Below are 20,997 nucleotides of genomic sequence, written 5' to 3'. Positions count from 1 at the left end.
TTATTTGTGTATGCATGGTTCGGTTCTAAAGTCTGTATGTTTTTTTTCTTTGTGTGTAGGTGTCTTTTCACAATCTTTTAGTGGTATTAACTAGCGATTTCTTTTTACTTATATGCCCTATATACTAGCGTTATAAGCTAAACAGTTTTTAGAGATAAAACTCTTTACATTCGATTATCATGAAAACAAATCCCAGAGAACGGTAGACTGTATAATGCATTATTAATTATTATTAAATTACAGTTACTTTTTTTTTATATTTCTTTTAACATTCAAGTCAACCCTGGGATAGCAGACTATATTGGTAGCATATAACTAGACAGGGATGCATGCAGGTAAGAAAAACTGGAATATGGCATATTTTTACATATTTTAACCCGATTTTCATTTTCATTTTCAAGAAAATATTTTTTCTCTGTGCTTTTGTATGTAAGGGATTATTCAGATCATAAAAGAAAAAATCATTAATCCACTCGAATATTATTAAAAATATATAGAAAGCCTTTATTTTATCATGGCTTTAATATTTTAAAATCAGGTGACAAGTAGGCTACTTGCACAACTATGCGTTGTGGCTAATGAGCCTTTGTCAGGGTGTGTGACCAAAACCCCTTTCACACAGAGATTCCGGAAAATACACGGATAAAGTGACCCAAGATTTGACCCGGGTTCGTTTGATTTAGGTTCATTCACACTGCCAGTCTAGCAGTGCCAGTGATTTCCCGGAATCAGAGATTGTTCACACACAACCCATAAAGACATGTAATGTCTTAGCAGCGTCTTAAGTTTGCTTATGAGCTGCGACCACGCTTGTGCATTTTTTTTTTCAGTGATTCGATCATAAACTTGCGCATTACGTACCGTTTCACAGCAGGCGAACGATCCCGCGCTTCAGCGTCATCACTACGACACTGCAGGCTTGTTCGACTTCATGCAGCTCTGCGCAGACCGATCGGCGGCTGACTTGAAGCAGTGCATGCCGGTTAGAAATTTTGTCCGACTTGATGCAGCGCTGACACTACGTGACTGTGACGTGTGCCATCAAAGTACCGCGAGAGCGATTTGAGAGTAGCCGGAGAACTCAGCCAGCGCAGCTTCTCAAGAGCGGCTGCACCTACTAGGCTTGTTCGACTTCATGCAGCTCTGCGCAGACCGATCGGCGGCTGACTTGAAGCAGTGCATGCCGGTTAGAAATTTTGTCCGACTTGATCCAGCGCCGACGCCACGTGACTGTGACATGTGTCATCAAAGTACCGCGAGAGCGATTCGAGAGTAGCCGGAGAACTCAGCCAGCGCAGCTTCTCAAGAGCGGCTGCATTGGGCTGCACGAGGGCGGGTGACGACACAGCTGTTCCACCATTGGCCGGATTCACCGCATGACAACGATCACGTGTGTTGCGTGTTTATTCAAACACCTTTAGTTCCTCTAAAGCTCACAAATCAGTTTTTTTTATAACAGTAAACACTCTTTTTATGTAGTTGCGATGTTAAATTGTGTCATGTTTATCAAAATAAAACTGATTAAAAAACGTAGACTCCACTTCATTGATAGTAGCTTATGTTGAACTTTATTCTTGTTCAAACAGACGCTGTATGAAGCAGTACATAAAGTATTTAATGAAAATGTCTCTGACACATTATTTGGCAAATATTGCATTTATTTCACTTCAGCTGTGGTAAAGTATGCAAACACCACGTGAGCGGTCACTACGGGAACCAGAAAGTGTCCGACTTCACGTCTCCGTTTGCAGCTCCTCCCCGCCTGCACGCGGCTACTCTCGCCGATCAGTTGCATCCAGCCGCAGCCGATGTCGAACACACCTTGCATTATTACGGCTTTTGTTCACACAGCGCGCGTTCCTGCTGCGTCACGTGGTTGTTGCGGTGCGTTCAAATACATATATTTATTTTTAAAAAGGCAAGTTATTTCGAGTCATTTACCTCAAGTCCGAGTCAAGTCTCAAGTCATGAATATCAAGTCAAAGTCAAGTCAAGTCTTTTATTAATATTTGTCAAGCAAGTCTCAAGTCCTAAAATTTGCGACTTAAGTCTGACTCGAGTCAAGTCATATGACTCGAGTCCCCCATCTCTGGAAAATTATATGATGAATGGATTTAATTTAGGATTTTATTCACATATAAACATTAAGCAACTCACACATCAGAGGGGTATTGCACAAAAGTAGAATTAAGAAAGCCAGGATAACAGAACAGTCGCGGCTTGACCTAGTTTAATCAGTGCATCCTGGCTTAATCCGTTGCACGTTTGCTGAGCCAGGATGAGAACGCGCGGATATGTCAAGCCGGGTGTATATAGTTTGGATAAATGCGCGTTCACGGCATTCTTAAAAAGATCACGAAATCGATCACAGAATCACCGATGCAAAAATGGACAAAACCCGTGCGGCATACTTTTCGCCTAATGAGCAACAGCTTCTTATGGAAACGTATGAAGAAGTGAAACATATAATATGTAAAAAAGGCAATACAGCTGCTGTAATAAAGCAAAGACAGAATGCTTGGCAAACAATAGCGGACCGATTGAATGCATAAGTAGTCCAAATAACCAGTGCTCCACTGAAACCCTCATAATTACAATTCAAGGAGTTAGGCCCTACTTGTCATTTTCAAAAATAATTGTATACTTTGCCTTAAATGTGACCAGTGGACATGCATTTAACATGAAGAATAATTGCAAACACTTACCCACTATGTGCATCTATTTGATCTGTTTAGTTTATTTTATGTCTATAATCTGTTTAATCTTTTTACTCTTATCAATTTGTATGTAGGTTTTGTTTCTAATTGATTTGATGTAATCTATAATCAGATAATTTGCTCTATTTTTATCCATCTAATAGCCCCACATCATCACATAGCCTTCACCATACCTAGAGATTGGCATGGAGTTCTTTCCATAAGATCATCTCTCAATGCAAATCATTAGGCTAACTGAAATAAAACCATGCCAATCTCTAGGTATGGTGAAGGCTATGTGATGATGTGGGGCTATTTTAATTCCAAAGGCCAAGGGAACTTTATCAGGATGCATAGTATCCTGGATCCATGAAGTAATTGGCCTTTAAAAATAAAAATCTGCCTGCCTCTATGGGAATTTAACATAGGGGTGTCCAGACTTATAAACCCTGTATTTTAAGGAAGAACATTTATTTATTTACAATACATTATTCATTCACAAAGAAAATTGGTGTCCTTAAAGGTTGGATTTTTCCTAATTTTTTTAATTAAGGCATTAAGTTCAATTTCCAAAATATGATTTTTTATTCCTCTTTTTAGTCAACTTTAGCATGGGTGTCTAAACTTATGCATATATCTCATCAACTGCAATAAAATATAATATATATATATTTATATATTTATATTTTTTCTCATTCAACAGTACATTTCTACTCTATACTTGCATATATAGATATACATAGTCTTTATTCTATTTTTCATATTGTATTGTATAGTTTTTTTGCACTGTGTTGGCATTCATTGTGGACAGTAAAGTAATAATTGCTCAGGAAAATCTGCTTTCCTCACTGGGTGTATGACAATAAATGCTTTAAATCTCGAATAATATATATATTCATCAAACCTCTGACAGTGAAATGAACAGCAGTTTTCAATAATAACTAAAATAACAGTACGCATACTTGGATGAATGACAGTATATCTAGTATTTTAATGCAGGACCTTGAAGTGACTAAAACACATTAATATCTAGTAGGATTTAGGGAGGAACTAGCCGATAAATCACTAGGATTAATCTTAGCCTGGTTGTTAGCCTGCTCCGGAGCAGGCTAGCTGCAAAGTGTAAATCTCCATAGTAACTTAATGTAGATTAATTTAGCCTCCCTTCATGCAACCGAGTCAGGGCTAAATTGAGCCAGGATAACTGGAAAATCCCAGCTTAATCCCTTATCTTGCTTTTGTGCAATACCCCCCAGTTGTGGTAAACTGAAGCTCAAGCATGCGATAAATAAATAATGAGGTTCATTCTCGTGTTATGCAGCACGTCTGAGCTTCAGCAAGAACCAGTGAGGTTTGTTCTCGCGCGTCAAGCAGGATCTGTTGAGCTTCTGTTTATGTTCGCTGATCAATGTTTATATGTGACCCTGGACCACACAACCAGTCACATGGGTACATTTTTTTAAATTGAGATTTATACATCATCTGAAAGCTGAATAAATAAGTTTCCATTGATGTATGGTTTGTTAGGAATATTTGGCCCGAGATACAATGGAATCTGAGAATTGCAAAAAAAAAAAAAAGAAACATTGAGAAAATCGTCTTTAAAGTTGTCCATTAATTTTCACGATTTTGCTGCATTCTCTCACAAAAATAAATGTTTTATATATTTACAGTAGAAAATTTACAAATTATATTCATGGAACATGATCTTTCCTTAATATCCTAATGATTTTTGGCATAAAAGAAAAATCGATAATTTTGACTGACAATGTATTGTTGGCTTTTGCCAACAATGGTCACATATGTGAATAAAAGCCTAAATTCAATGTGTTCATCATATAAAATGATCGTGTCTCTTGGAAGTTGCGTGGACTGTCAATGGAAGGACAAGAATTTCTTAGATTTCTTTTAAAATATCTTCATTTGTATTTTGAAGATAAACAAAAGTCTTACAGGTTTGGAACGACATGAGGGTAAATAATTGATGACATTTTTAACTTTAACAACTAATAAGCCTTTAAGGAAGATCCATTATGTCATATACACCTTTTTCACCATCCTTACATTCTTTGATTGACGCATGTTTTATTATGTGTGTCTCTGTAGGAATTCTTGAAAGACAAATCTCAGCGTGAGGAGGCTCTCAAGAAATACAAGTAAAAGAAAATAGCAACATATCAGCTGTTGAAGAGAAAAACCAAGAAGGGTCAGCCCAACCTCAACCTGCAGATGGAGCTATTGCTGCAAAAGATTCAAGCGCAGCGCAAATAACTCGCATCAGACTTAAAAACTGTTTCAAGTTGTTTAAAGCATTTTAAAGTAAAAATGCACCATCACACAATAAAATGTGCAGTTTGGGTGAGTGTGTTTTTTTTTTTTTTTTTTTTTTTACATAATCTGTATAACTGTCTTTACAGTATAGTTTTTTAAATAAAAGGTTACATAAAGTTAATTCAAGCTGACAGCACACAAGAAATACTATTACTAAATACTATGGCAGTAAATTTATGGAAAAATGTGATGCCTGATAATTTATTGAGTGGTAAATCCATTTTCTCATTATATTTAGGTAGATAATGCTGTCAGCAGCTGAACTGCTTAACCGTTTTTTCAACAACTTTAAATGTTTAAAGTGTTTTGCATAATTTTCTCATTTCCTCTAATTGCTTTTTAAAATATATTGTGACAAATGTAATGAATAAATGGTATCTTGTTTATTAGGTGAAAAATATTGATATTAAAATTAAAAAAAAATAGGCCAAATATTAAAATACAAATACTACAAAATTTGTTGCAATACATGTAACCTGTTATACAAAAATATTTCAGATAACAAAAACATGAATCTTTAAACCCCCATATCTCCAGGAACTGTAATATGATTTGATGATGAGGCAGTGGGTGTGGTCAATGAGTCATATGGCTCCTCCCTCTTTATTTGACTCCTCCTCCACATCATCATAATCTGTTTTTAAAAACAAAAGCAAACTGATCATTTTCATTGTAATATTTACATCAAGATGAAGTTTAAATGAGAAACATAACAAATAAAAGCAGATATAGGTTATAGAAATGTTCAATAACCTACCCAACAGGTTCTTCTCATCTTCACTGCTGTTCTTCACATCATCATACTCCTCCTGATCTCCCTCTGATTCACATGTGAAATAAAAACCTCACATTGTAGTTTGTAAATCAGCTTGTGTCATTGATGTCATTGATCTCTTTCACCTCATGACTGTCTGAGATTATTAGATTTACTCCTGATAAAGTCATGATGATTCATTAATGGTAGAAATGTTCAATATTAGTGGGTGAAGGTGATCATGAACTGCAGTTCTGTGTGACTCACCCGTTACATCTGGAAAGATCTGTCCATTAATGATGACATCATCATAATGCTCTGGTGTGTCCACTACACATGAACATATAGACAGAACAAACATTGCATTATATCTTACAATGTAATGGGATTAACCCATATCATAAATCACTATAAAAGGATTATGGAAAATACACCAATAACAATAAAAAGTAAACACCATTTTTGATAGAGTTCTGTCCACTTGTCATTACATCATCATAGCTCTCAGGTGTGTATTCTGTAAATTTAACATGAGACAATATATAATATATATATATATTTCTATATATATATAGAGAGAGGGAGAGAGAGAGAGATTTTAATATATTTGAAATATTTCTTCCTATTATAGAATAACCGAACGACACCTGTCTCACGATCTGGTTTCAGTCCATCAGTGATGACATCATCATAGTATCCCGGTGTGATTTCCTTCATCATCTCTTCTGCATCAAAACATGTATAATTTGGGCATTTTTTTTATATTTTGGGAAACAAAATAAATGTAAAATATACTGTTGCAGGTTTTGGGTAATGAATGTTAGCTGTGTCCCAATTCGTCGGCTGTGTCCTCCGGTCGTCGCGTTTGAAGGCTGTATACCTCATCAAGGATGTCTTATTTAAGAGAAGTAACCGTAATAAAAATTGACTGTTATTCCTCATGAGGTGTAAAATACTGAAATTTCTTTCTTACTTTGCAATCTAACGGTTATTTTTCTTAAATGAGACCGCCTCAGTGACGTATGCAGTCTTCAGATGCGACCTCCGGAGGACACAGCCTCTGATTGGGACACAGCCTCTGATTGGGACACAGCCTCTGATTGGGACACAGCGGGATCACTGACCTTTCAGGACACTGCCATTGGTGACATCATCATAATATGCAGTCTTGAACTCTTTTTCTAATAAGATAAAAGTTTTACTGTTGTGAACAGTTGAATTAGTGTTAAAATGTGTAAATATTTTTTTTTTTACATTTGTAAATCAAATTATTGATTTGGATCTACTTCAGCTCTCTAACCTGAGAGAAGCTCATCAGCATCTTTATACCCAGAATGCAGTTCTTCAGAGACGAGACTTCCTGTTAAAGGACAGCAGAACAGTCAGAAACATGTTCATAATTCCATACAGACTGAATCCTCAGATCTTTGGATCATGAAGCATTGTGTTACTTACAACACAAATATTTATTACTTACATTTTAAAAGCATTAGAGGCAGAAATACCATGTTTTTTTGTTTTAGGCCTATTAGAAAAACACATCCTCACATGAACCCATTCCTCACTGCCATTTTGAGATTTTTTATTTTACTAGTCACAACTGCTTTTTTACTCGTCTTATGTTATGACTAGTCAGAACAGCCACTGGATAGTTCAATTAAAAATCTTACTAGTAAAATAAAAAATCGTACTAGTAACATTTAGAATAAATACTAGTATCTAATAAATAGGTACTAGTATCTATTGAATAAGTACTAGTAGCTAATGACTAAGTACTAGTATCTATTGAATAAGTACTAGTAGCTAATGACTAAGTACTAGTATCTATTGAATAAGTACTAGTAGCTAATGACTAAGTACTAGTATCTATTTAAAAGGTACTAGTATCTAATGACTTAGTACTAGTATTTATTGAATACATACTAGTATCTAGTAATAGGTACTAGTATCTAATGAATAAGTGCTAGTATCTAATGAATAAGTACTAGTATCTATTGAATAAGTACTAGTAGCTAATGACTAAGTACTAGTATCTATTTAAAAGGTACTAGTATCTAATGACTTAGTACTAGTATTTATTGAATACATACTAGTATCTAGTAATAGGTACTAGTATCTAAAAAATAAGTACTAGTACCTAATAAATAACTACTAGTATCTAATATATATGTACTAGTCACAATTGGAATACATACTAGTCAGAACTGAATAGTTGATATCTGAATGACAGATCCCCATAGAAGTCATATGGAATTTTTTTTTATTTGTTACTAGTAACAAAAACATAGTTACTAGTCACTATTGGAACAAGTACTAGTATCTAATGAATAAGTACTAGTATCTATTTAATAGGTACTAGTATCTAATGAATAAGTACTAGTATCTAATAATAGGTAGGCTACTAGTAACTAATGAATAAGTACTAGTATCTAATAAATAAGTACTAGTATCTAATGAATAAGTACTAGTATCTATTTAATAGGTACTAGTATCTAATGAATAAGTACTAGTATCTAATGAATAAGTACTAGTATCTATTTAATAGGTACTAGTATCTAATGAATAAGTACTAGTATCTAATGAATAAGTACTAGTATCTATTGAATAAGTACTAGTACCTAAAGAATAAGCACTAGTATCTAAAGAATAGGCGCTAGTACCTAAAGAATAAGCACTAGTAGCTAATGAATAAGTACTAGTACTTAATGGAAAAGATACTAGTATCTAAAAAATAAGTACTAGTAGCATGAAAATAGAGACTAGTCGGTTGAAATGATTAAATGTTAAAACGGCTTGCCATATTAACTGTACTTTAATTTTAAAAACATTTTATTAGCTTCATGCATCCTTTTTTATCAACAATTGAATGTCGGTAAGTTTGATAAAGAAAGGCAACATTTTAAACAAAAAAGTTGAGAAAATCATATTTTTGTCAAAGACTACGCCTTGATCTGATTCAAAACGATGATCAAAAGTAGATCGAGTCCAACACCCCCAAAGCTTCACGCCCGTTTCACACATACTCCGTTTGCAGTGCGTATGCGGTGCGTATTTTTTTCCGTACCCATGTTAACAGGTTACGCCGCCTTCACACTGGCAGTTGAAATCAGCTCCGATACGGCAGCGAAACGACCGGAATTCATTCATTTCCTATGGAGATTCGCAGACCGCATGCGAATGGGTCCGAAGCGGGTGCGAACGAGTGCGGTGCGAAAAAAATCGTGTCCGTTGGCCATCCGGATGCGTTCAAAAAATTGAACTCTTGCGAAAGGCTACGGACGGTTCCTATCCGACAATTACAGCGGAAGTTAAGCGTTGCTATGGTACTGATAAACAAACCTGAATTCTTAACTTTTAATAAAATAAATAATGATTTTATAACGATAAGTTGTCATGTCATTTTTTTATTTTCATGATTTTCTAACGTTATTAGGGCAGTTAATACAGTTAAAAGCCCTATACTACTATATCACATTTAGCCGACCTGACATGTCAACGTCCTGGGGAACTTTCCTTCACGCAGCAGCCTGTCTCTAATAACCTTTTAGAGACAACGCTTTTCACCGTTGTGTACGACGTCCGCTGGGGGCGTATTGCGTATTACGGAGCTGATTTCAACTGCCAGTGTGAAGGCGGCGTAGCTTTCACACTGCACGCGGTTGCGGTCCGTCGATCCGTTCCAGTTGCGGTGCGTATACAGCAGTGCAGAGATCGTTTCCGCACCGAGTCTATTTTTGCTGTGCTGCAAACGCTGAATTACCCCCAATTTCCACCAGATGCGTAACGGCTGCGGAACGGCTCCGCTGCGTGACAGCTCCGTGTTTCGTCGTCCGTCAATACCCACCAGGTCCGGATTTGTTGCGGAACGGCTGCGGTCATGACTGACAGCTGACGTCACGAGGACCCACGAGATCTCGCTAATTCACGTATGATCGCGCGATATATAGTTTCTATAAACAGAACGTTATGAGGAATGGTATATTATGACGTTTTCAAGGTGTAGTGTAGGGAAATATGATCCGCCATGATCACGGTGTATTTTATTTAGAAAATTAACCGGATCTTTTATTTTGTTTTGGTTTGTTCTGTTTTTTTGATCGACTTCCTGTCCTGCGCACTCTGCCCTGTAGTGCTGCGGAGCTCTCCGGCATCCGGCAAAAATAGAAGCTCTGCGTATCTGCTCCGGAGGGCTGCGGATCGCCGGAGTCGGAACGCAGCTGTACCGCATTCAGTGGAAATACACTCATTGACTTTAATGGAAACCTATTGACTCCGCCGCCATGCCGGAGCCGTAACGCAGCCGTTACGCATCTGGTGGAAATTGGGGGTTAAAGTGACAGCGCATGTTTCGTGGTCAAAATGAACACATATTGACCTGAAAATGTAGAAATTTCACCATAAATGCGATTAATGAAATAAAATGTAGTAATCTCACCATAAATGTATTTAATTAAATACTACTTTTTCCACAAGACCGGGGTAAAGCAAGGAAAGCTACAATTTACCTCAACAAGGCGACATAAACAACACTTGTCTCATTCGTGTAGGTAAAAAAAAAACAAGTTCTTTGTGACATGCAAGATTTATTGTATTAAGATTTAAATGAAAAAGAAAAGGCATGCGAGTGGGCTGTTTTTGTCAATTTTAAGTTTTAATTTAAAATGTTTGCGATTTAATATGTAGGCTACATGGTTAAATTTTATCACTTGCTTGAGCAACTTAATATAAGTAGAAGTAGGCTATGCATTGAATAATAGGCTGCCATTGTTTAAATTGTGTTTAAACGTGCATACGTCTATTAAAGAGTGTATGTACAAAGAGAATCGCAATGCTGAGACGTTAAGACCGGGGTAAATCAATGGAAAATACAATTTACCTCAACAAGGCGACATAATGAACAACACTCCTCTCATTCGTGGAGGTGGAAAAACAAGTTCTTTGTGACATGCAAGATTTATTATATAAAGATTTAAATTATGCAAGGAAAGGGTATGAGTCTGCTGTTTTTGTCAATTTTACGTTTTAATTTAAAATGTAGGCTTTGCGATTTTAAGTAGGCTACATGGTAAAATATTTTACCACTTGCTTGAGCAACTTAATATATAATTATATAGAAGTAATGCATTTAATAATATGTTGTTTAAATTGTGTTTAAACGTGAATACATCTATTAAAGAGTGTAGGCGTGTAGAAAGAGAATCGCAATGCTGACAAAAAAATTTTTTAAATAAAAGTTGCTGATAACTTCTTAATTTGAAATACAAATTGAGAGTATGTATTTGTGGTATAGCCAGCAGCGGATCAGTTACGCACTGCAAACGCAGCATATGTGAAAGCACTATTGCGCGTGCTGCTCCTGCACTGCATACGCACTGCAACCAAAAGGCTTGTTCGACTTCATGCAGCTCTGCGCAGACCGATCGGCGGCTGACTTGAAGCAGTGCATGCCGGTTAGAAATTTTGTCCGACTTGATACAGCGCCGACGCCACGTCACTGTGACGTATGCCATCAAAGTACCGCGAGAGCAATTCGAGAGTAGCCGGAGAACTCAGCCAGCGCAGCTTCTCGAGAGCGGCTGCACTGGGCTGCAGGAGGGCTGATGACGACACAGCTGTTCCACGATTGGCCGGATTCACCGCATGACAACGATCACGTGTGTTTCGTGTTTATTCGAACACCTTTAGTTCCTCTAAAGCTCTCAAATCAGTTTATTATAACAGTGAAAACTCTTTTCGTGTCGTTGTCATGTTATATTGTGTCATGTTTATCAAATTAAAACTGCTTAAAAAACGTAGACTCCACTTCATTGATAGTAGCTTATGTTGAACTTTATTCTTGTTCAAACAGACGCTGTGTGAAGCAGTACATAAAAGTATTGAATGAAAATGTCTCTGAAACATCTGTGTATTATTTGGCAAATATTGCATTTATTTCACTGCAGTAAAGTATGCAAAGTATGGTAAAGTATGCAAACACCACGTGAGCGGTCACTACGAGAACCAGAAAGTGTCCGACTTCACGTCTCCGTTTGCAGCTCCTCCCCGCCTGCACGCGGCTACTCTCGCCGATCGGTTGCATCCAGCCGCAGCCGATGTCGAACACACCTATAGACTGTAAAAGACTGCAACACGCACCGCACACGCACTGCACACGGAGTATGTGTGAAATGGGCGTCACAGTCGTTTTCTCTTCATGTGTTACGCTTCATTTCATTTGGTAATATTAAGCAGTTTTGATTTACACGCTGTTTAATCTTTGATGATCACGTTATTTTACATTTGAGTGAGCAATCTTCTATCGCTTGTTTCAGCTTCTTCTTCTCCTGTGTTTTGATCCGGAGATTCTGTACTAGAAGATGTGTCGTAGCGCCCCCTACCGTATAACAGTGAAAACATGGATAGCTGGAAAATTCAGTGGGGAAAAGTAGAATTAGAGTAAATTCCTATGTACACCAGTGGACTAGCCTACACAAAAATTCAGATACGCAGAATTAGAAATATAATGTAAGTTTCATAAGACTGTAGGCCTATATGAAAAACTAAGTAAAAAAAGTATATTTAATAGGCTACTCGATCAAAAGAGTTAAAACAACTACAAGCCAAGTATACTTTGAATACTTAATTATACATTTAAGTATATCTCGATCAAAAGATTGAGTACAAGTACAGGTCAAATATATTTGGACAGTGTACAGTCAAGTACACTTATAAGTGTAATTTTAAGTATATTTCTGAGAAGTACATAAAGTATATTTTTGAGAAGTATATAAAATGTAGACTGAAAGTATACTTTCTTATTTTTAGTTTAAAAGAAGTATACTAGTAATAGAACACTTGAATAAACTTCTTTTTCGTAAGGGTATGTCACTATGATTATGATATGGACATAAAACAATAGTCCTTTCATTAATAATAGATTTTATAAATAGATAAAATTTAGTTGTTAAGACAATAAAATATACTGTTCATCAATTAGTTGCTTATGATTTGCTCTGACAACAAATGACATTAAATGACATTAAATTGCTTATAAGATGTTTATCAATAAAAGTCTGATCAGTGATGTATTAACAGTGTGATGTATTGAGCCGCTCACCTGAGCATCTGACTCCAGCATCTTCATCATGACCACAGGCATGAACACCCCATCCGTCTGACCCACAGTTCTTCAGTGTTGACTCTGATCCACTACAGTCCACAAAACTCATCCAGATTGGTCCTGATCCTGATCCAAAGCGAGCATTACTCACAGCCTCTAGAGCCTCTCCACATCCTATCTCTCTACACACCACTGCAGCATCAGGCATACCCCAGTTCCAATGACACACTGTTCCCCACTGACCATCATGATGAACCTCCACTCTACCAGCACAGGGACTGTTACCATCAACTAACCTCACAGTCTCAAAATCTGTACATGAAAGAGAGAAAGGGATTGAATCATGCAAAGTCAAGGAACATAAGATGTAATGTAGAAATATACATACAAATATTTAGAACTGGACAACTAAAGCTGGGCATGAGTAACAAATTGGATTCCTGTAAAAGCTCAAATCATTTATAAAATGTAATAATGAATGATCTAGTGTCAAGATCTTAGTTTCTAGATATTACAATGGCTTCTATTCAGTTTGTAGTGGTATAATGCCATCATAAACAAACGACTTATTTAAAAATGTTAAATTTTACATCTAATTTTGCACTTACCAGATGTGGTTATAGTGACTATAGAGGAGAGTAAAACGAGTGTCAGAAATCCCTCCATCTTCTTCTGCTCGTCACACTGTTTGTTTGACTCTGTTTCTCCTCTGCTCCCTCAAACACACTGAAGAAACTGGCTCCTGTCAGTCCCCTAAAGAGAGAGAGACTCTCACAGCTGCCAATGACACTCACTGTTACCTTATTAGACACAACAGAGGAAATCATCAAACACAATCACTGACAAATCACACAGCAGCATTTTTATTTTCTCCATATATATCAATAAAGTGCGAGCGCTGATGAGCGGGACTCCTCCTCCAGTGTGAAGAGACACTTCACTGAGGACAGACTCGTGTCAGTCATATGTCAGCGTGGAGAGAAAGTCACACTAAACTTACAGGAGATTGATAGAGAAACACTGCAGGTTATATTCAGCATCAAAGCCTGTCTCTACACACACAACATACAAGACTGACTGATGATTGACTGCTCACTTACTGAAGCTTCATTTCACACACAAAAATATTTTTGCTGTAAATATATGTTTTAATAAGTTTATTTTTGTGCATAATATTAAGTGTAGTTCACTATGTTCTAACCAAGAGCACAATAAACAGTGTTTTAATAATATATAAAATGAACTGGACTGGTTTGTGTACAACAAACAGAGGCTATTCAAATAATATTTGTAAATAAACATTAGTTTATGTTCCAAAGTTATTCATTTGGCATCATATTATGCATTTGTAGCTGTTATGTGTGTTTAGTGTTTGATGCTGTAATGCTTGATTCATCCACCAGATGGAGACACAGATCTTGTTATTGTGAAGAGGAGCAGACAGGAGTCTTGACCTTGTGGACAAATCGACAGACATTTGGACAGAAATTGATCATTACTCTTTTTACAGCTACTAATATTTTTATTATTAAACATAGAGCTTATTTTACTGCACATGTATTTGAGTGATATTTGTATTTTCTTTAGGTTATTATAATAATCATTAACATATAACATATAATAATCATATAAAGCTAATTATATATATATATATATATAAACACTTCCTTTTGAAGTGTTTTACCTTCCCCAAGATCAGTGGTTCTTAACCAGGGGGTCAGGGCCCACTATAGGGGGCCTCAGCAAACTTCTATATGGGTCCGCAGGATGACTTAAAATATTACTATTAACATTTTATTATTATTTACAATATAATTGATATTAATAATATTATTAATGTGAATCATTTTTATTAAATGCTTGTTTTTATTTTACATTAGAGAAGTATTATTGCAATGGTGATATTTATTTATAGTTCAAACAATAATAAAATAAATTGTGAATAATAATCATTATTATTGTTGTTGTTGTTGTTGTTATTGCAGTTATACTGAATGAGGGAGAAAATGGGGGGTTTCCTTTCTTTTCTTAGCTGATCACATGCCTGAATTATAATCCATTTTCCTCATGTTCATCTATATATGATCTTAATAAGTTGAAGGTGCAGTGAATTGTTAAATACTGGGTTGTTCTGTTTAATAGTGATGTTCTGAACTGGTAAGAGGTTCAGTCACAGTCCTGCTGCATCATCATTTTTTTTTACCAGCAAAGTACATCATTTCTCACAAGCCTCTGAAAGATTGTCCAATAATATCACTTTGAATTACAAATAATATAGCAAATGAATTACAAATAATATGGCAAATGGAAAGAAAAAGCACACAGATGAAGTTAATAAGAAACAACATGAAAGCAAACATATTCTCTTTCAGTTTAAATGTAGAAAATTAGCTAAATGTAATTGATCTGGTACATTTCAAAACTAAGTGTAACATAAAATATTGAAGGATTTTATATAACACTAATTTGAAAAGAAAAATATTTTATCAGGCTGTTTTATGCCATTTCAAATATTTTTGTATGAAATGCTACATGCGCCGCAAAATTTGATAACAAAAAAATTCAGTTTTCAGTATTTGGCCTGTTATTTTTCTATTGATATCAACGGATACTCAAAAGATATGTTTTTTAATCAAATAATTAATTTGTATGAACTTAATTATTATTATTTTTTTAAAGAGCATTTGCAGGATAGTTGACAAAAGAAAATGTAGGGAAATAATTTTTAGTTACAGTATTTTAGGCAGTTGACAGCACTATCCAATGACACAATTTAAAATAATTTTAGATCATAACAATTCCCAGTGCAATTTTATTTAATACATTTTAGTGATAACAACAAAAAGGTATGCAAAGATAATTGTACGAATAATTTTGGTCATCAATAAATAAATAACACACATTTAAACACCGATCTCAACTGCAGTTTATTGTGTGATGGTCCATTTTAAATTTAAAATGTGTTAAATAATTTTAAGTTTTTTTGTTTTATTTTGTGGTTGATACTGAATATTTTGCATTAGCTCATCTGCAGGCTGATGTTGGACTGTCCATTCTTGGTTTTTCTTTTCAACAACTTTTTAAAATTTCATAATTTCAAAATTTCATCTTTCAAAAATTCATACAGACAGACATAATAAGACATGCATCAATCATTTGCCAAAGAATTTACAGGATGCTGAATATGTTTACATGATATTAAATACAGTACATTCACTAAGACAAGGTAAACGTATAAATATATTCCATCTTTTCTTTTCTTCTTATCTAATCGTATTAAAAAGAGTAAACTAATCCAGTTACCTCAACATGAAAGTAACATGATAATACTGAATTATTTTATTTATTATAATTTTTATTATTATTTATTATACCTATATTACTTCAAGACCACACATGCAAATAAAGAAACACGAACAGCATTTTTGTATTGATTCTCAAAACAAAGTAATAAATAACAACAGAATACAAAAAATTCGGTTTTTGTATTCTTTTTTTTTTGGGGGGGGGGGGGGGGGGGTTTGATTACAAATAATGAGGATTACATGACACTGAAAAAAGGAAAATAATTGCAAACAGATAATGTTTTTAAGACTTTTTCGTTCTCAGACAATGTATAATTGAAAAGAGGTATTTTTTAAAGTTCTTTCATAAAAACAAGAAAGAGAGGTTTAGAATTTAGATTTATGAATGTGGAATTTAGCGAGTAACAAGATCAGATTAATTACTCAGTAATTACTATTAGTAATTATCAGTAATTAATCAGGCGTGATTCCTACGCAGATTCTGATAAGTAAATTAATAAATAATATATGCAACATCATGCATGCAAAAATAAAATGCAGATACATACATTATATTTCATTATTCAAATTATGTCCTCATGTGAGGACAGTGGGTCTATGATTTACCATAGTACTAGCAATTATGTGAAGTGTCAGTACAACTGACAAAATCTGATTGTGTTATAATAGTAATGGTAATGGCCAGCAGAGAGCAGTAGAAGACCACTTATTGGCTCACTTTCATTTTAAACTTCTTGATTTTTACCAGTTTTCTGCTAGCCTGGCAAGCCAGACCTACATCAAGATGTTAGGTCTGGCAACTCACCATAGACACGGCTCAATCCGAGGGGCGGGATAAACGGCTGTCCTTCAAATTCCCTCTGCACGCAATAGGACAGCGCTTCAACCAACCAGGGGTGCGTTTCCCGAAAGCATCGTTAGCCAACTATGGTCGCAAGTTCCGTCGTTACCAATAGAGTTCAATGGACATTGCGATGAACTTGCGACCATAGTTGGCCAACGATGCTTTCGGGAAACGCACCCCAGAGCGTTTTCCCAACAGCGGAGCTAACGTTTGTTGATAGATTCAACTTTTGCCATATCTGGGGTGCGTTTCCCGAAAGCATCGTTAGCCAACTATGGTCGCAAGTTCCGTCGTTATCAGCATAGTTCAACGATTTGGTGTTTCCCGAAACCATCGTTCCAACGAACGTTCGCAAACAGCATCGCAAACTTGTGTGGTTGGAACGACAGCTCTCGAGCTGTCGTTAGAAGCATAGTTCCTTGTTAGTTTGTTGTGTCGACGTCATTGATTTCGCAGCAGCTGGGATGTGTTCTATTCAGAGCTATCGACCCTATAGCCTATTTCTTTCGAAGCTTTCACCATTCACTTTAAGTGATTTGGATGACTTAAAGTCGAGGTGCTCAGGTTTTACACAATTTGATTTCTTCATTACAAATGATTTGAAACGATATAATAGAGTGACAATTGCAATTATTCTCCCTTCGAAGTGCCCTCCGAAAGGATTATTAATGCCGGTTGGGACGCAGTCTTGGTTTCGTTTGTGCGAAGAAACGGTGAGTGTGCAAGTGAGTAGCTTTGTTAAATTCCCAAAGACAAATAATCATATAACAATATTTTACAAAAATTATTTTAGGGGTTTACCCTTAAATATTAAATTGTATCTGTAGGCCTACTGTAGCCTACACATACGCAACATATGGAAACGTAGGCTAATTTACATACGATAACATAGGTTATTTAAAATATTACACACTCAAACCACAGTATTTTTTATATATAGTTAAAGAATGAAGGAAAATTTTATAAATAAGCAGTTTTGTGTAGTAGAATATAATATTCTCATGGCGTTATAAGAAACAAATACATATTTATTGTTTGCAAAAGTATTTTTGTGAAGTCTGCTGGGGGGAAACATAGGCAAATAAACAACATTATTGATTAACACAAGTTATGTCAGATTAAATTAAACAAATAATAGAAAACACAGTATCCAAACTGTAAAATATTAGCCTACCATCCAAACATATTCTGAATTAAAAGTTCTCTGACTTCTGCTCCTGCAGGATGCATTCTGCCTTGATGTGGGTTCAAAGGATCATCATCATCATCATCATCAGAAACAGCATCTTCCTCACCATCGGCTCCAACAGCACCAACTTCCTCCTCAGGAAGCTGGACATTTTCCCTTACTGCAATGTTGTGGAGAATTGCAGTAACCACAATAACAGAACAGCTTTTGGTGGGGTTTAGCTTCAGGCCACCACTGGACTTGCTGATGCAGCGAAAACGTTGTTTCCACAGTCCTATAGTCCTCTCCACTATAGAGCGTGTCCTTCCATGGGCCTGATTAAACCTTTCCTCTGCAATGGTGGCTGGATGCTGCACAGGTGTCAAGAGGTAGGGGCGAAGAGGATATCCACTGTCTCCCAGGAGCCAGCTATCACCAAAGCCACCTTCTTCAGCCATCTGGCAAATTGCAGAATTGGCCCATGCAAAAGAGTCACGTGTGCTTCCAGGCCATTTTGCCACAATGTCAGTGAACATTCCCTGGTGATCACACACTACTTGAACATTAATGGCTGGATAGCCCTTCCTGCAAATGTACAAGGGCTCATTTACTTTAGGGCTTAATACTGGGATTAGGGTGCCATCAATGATGCCAATCACTCTGGGGATGTTGTCAATATCATAGAATTGTTGATTGGCCAGCTGTATTTCCTCAGGAGTTTTGGGGAAAACCAGGATGCTCTTCATCAGCTGTAATAGCAAAGGTGTTACTGTTGTCACAGTTTTGCTGACTGAAGACTTGCTGAGCCCCAGGCCATCACCCACCACCTCCATAAAACTTCCAACAGCAAAATAACGCAGTGTAGCTAACAACTGCACCTCTGGACTTAAGGCGTAGTTTCTTCTTGTTGCCCTCTGAAGGTGTGGTTTCACTATCTGAAATAATTCAAGGATCTTGGTCCTTGGAAGACGGAATTTTCTTAAAATTGCATCATCAGATAGTGAGTCAAGAGGGGTAAAATTTGTCCTTATGTGGGCATTTATATAAACTGATTGACTTCTCAGTCGCCTTCTGTGCTCCAGCTGTAAGAATCTTTGTAAAGCTGCCATTGTTGAGCACTTGAAACACACATACACACTGTTTTATTAGGAGAGGCATTAGTACACCTGCTTTTGAGTTAATAGAAACACCTTAGCTAATAATCATTCTAAATTAATTGAATTACTACAATTAATTATTACCATCTTCTACCATCTAAAATAGGCTGTTGTCATTCTGTTATTTCATATTTTTCATTCTTCTCTTAAGAAAGTACTTAAGAGTGTTTTGTGTTATGTTTGGCTTATATTGCCATTGATGATATTAATGTTGTGAATTAACAAAATTTTCATTTACTTTATGGTTTATGTGATGGTGGCTCACCACTTCAAAATAAAAGTTCCATTCCATATGTTTCATTATCAGGCTTGGTCACATTGTTCAGGTATTTAATAAAGGATGACATGGCATGGTAAACATGCTTCAGCTTCACTCAGTAATGCCTGCATTTTTATATGGCATTAATATACTACTTTGAGTCAAGTCACAATAGTATGCTCTTTTCCTCATATTAAACTGAATGTCCAGTGTATTAGAAAAGCACTTGAAATACATATTACAAAAGAGTATATTTGAATGTCATGCACCACACAGCTTCACCAGAGCCCCATTTGCCAGAAGGGAGGCATGATGGCCAACAATGTAGCCAAAAAAAAAAAAAAAGAAAAAAAAAAGAGGGTTACATCTGTGGATCTGAAAAAAAAGAAAAAAAGATTACATGGCTGTCATCCACACATGATTTGACTTTCCATACTGAGTAAATAACACAATTTTCACTTACTGTCGGTTGGTAGAAACATGGTTAAAGAGGGCTTGCTGGCTTTGTTGTAGGAGTTCCAATTTAGCCCTCCTATAGGCCATAACCTCCTGATGGTGTTGGTCTTGCTGCTCCTTCAGGGCTCTCAGTTCTCTCCTGATTCCCTGGAGTTCAGATATCTTCTTCTTCTCCGACTAAAGCAGCTTCTCACTGCAGCCACAACGTCCCCTGTTTCTCCTTTGGCGGGAGATTAATGGCTGGGTTTCTGGAATGCCAGAACGACGTTGCCCAGCACATGAGGAGGCCTCAGACTGAGGGGAGTCAGAAGAAGGGAGCAATAGCCCAAGACCAGGACTCATTGCTGATGTTCCAGGGGCAGGTGGAAGGGGTTCTGATGTTCCAGGGGCAGGTGGAAGGGGTTCTGATGTTCCAGGGGCAGGTGGAAGGGGTTCTGATGTTCCAGGGGCAGGTGGAAGGGGTTCTGATGTTCCAGGGGCAGGTGGAAGGGGTTCTGATGTTCCAGGGCCAGGGTGGAGGGGGCCTGATGTTCCAGGGTGGAGGGGGCCTGATATTCCAGGGCCAGGGTGGAGGGGGCCTGATGTTCCAGGGCCAGGGTGGAGGGGGCCTGATGTTCCAGGGCCATGGTGGAGGGGGCCTGATGTTCCAGGGCTCAGCTTTGAATTCAAAGGCCTGGTTGACGCACATACATCTATGCCTCCAGGGATCCCTTCCAAGGCCTCAGGCCCCAGGATGGCCAAAACTCTCTCTTCCTCTGCAGTCAGAGGAGGAACGGAGTTGATACCCCCACCAGTCTTTTTTGCTTCCCTTCTACGTGCTGCAGCCCTCCGTTTGGTCACACTTGCGAAATCCGCCCACTTTTTTCTAACTTCTTCTGGGCTTCGCTCATAACCATAGCCAGCAGCATTTATTTTTTGGGTGATTTCT

General features: G+C 36.8%; 2 protein-coding genes across 2 annotated transcripts; both read right to left on the bottom strand.

Annotated features, from left to right (window-relative positions):
* Nucleotides 1-5,611: 5,611 nt before the first annotated feature.
* LOC311082239 (uncharacterized protein) lies at nt 5,612-13,608 on the bottom strand (the record flags this gene model as incomplete). Its single annotated transcript, XM_084112971.1, has 8 exons — nt 13,489-13,608; nt 12,878-13,192; nt 7,082-7,141; nt 6,906-6,962; nt 6,429-6,506; nt 6,049-6,111; nt 5,785-5,847; nt 5,612-5,661 (listed from the first exon to the last, which is right to left on the bottom strand). Exons 1-8 carry the CDS (start codon nt 13,544-13,546, stop codon nt 5,612-5,614), a joined length of 744 nt encoding a protein of 247 aa, XP_083969097.1. The 5' UTR covers nt 13,547-13,608.
* A 4,591-nt stretch (nt 13,609-18,199) lies between these two features.
* Nucleotides 18,200-19,591, bottom strand: LOC311082238 (putative nuclease HARBI1; the record flags this gene model as incomplete). The annotated part of the gene is made up of 1 exon (XM_084112970.1): nt 18,200-19,591. The coding sequence occupies exon 1, from the start codon at nt 19,304-19,306 to the stop codon at nt 18,200-18,202; it is 1,107 nt and encodes a 368-aa protein (XP_083969096.1). The 5' UTR covers nt 19,307-19,591.
* Nucleotides 19,592-20,997: the final 1,406 nt, after the last annotated feature.

Source organism: Abramis brama, assembly GCF_963993115.1.
Source record: "Abramis brama genome assembly, chromosome: 4".
NCBI lineage: Eukaryota > Metazoa > Chordata > Actinopteri > Cypriniformes > Leuciscidae > Abramis > Abramis brama.
The sequence above is the reverse complement of the archived record's forward strand: the minus strand, read 5'-3'. Positions and strand labels throughout refer to the sequence as shown.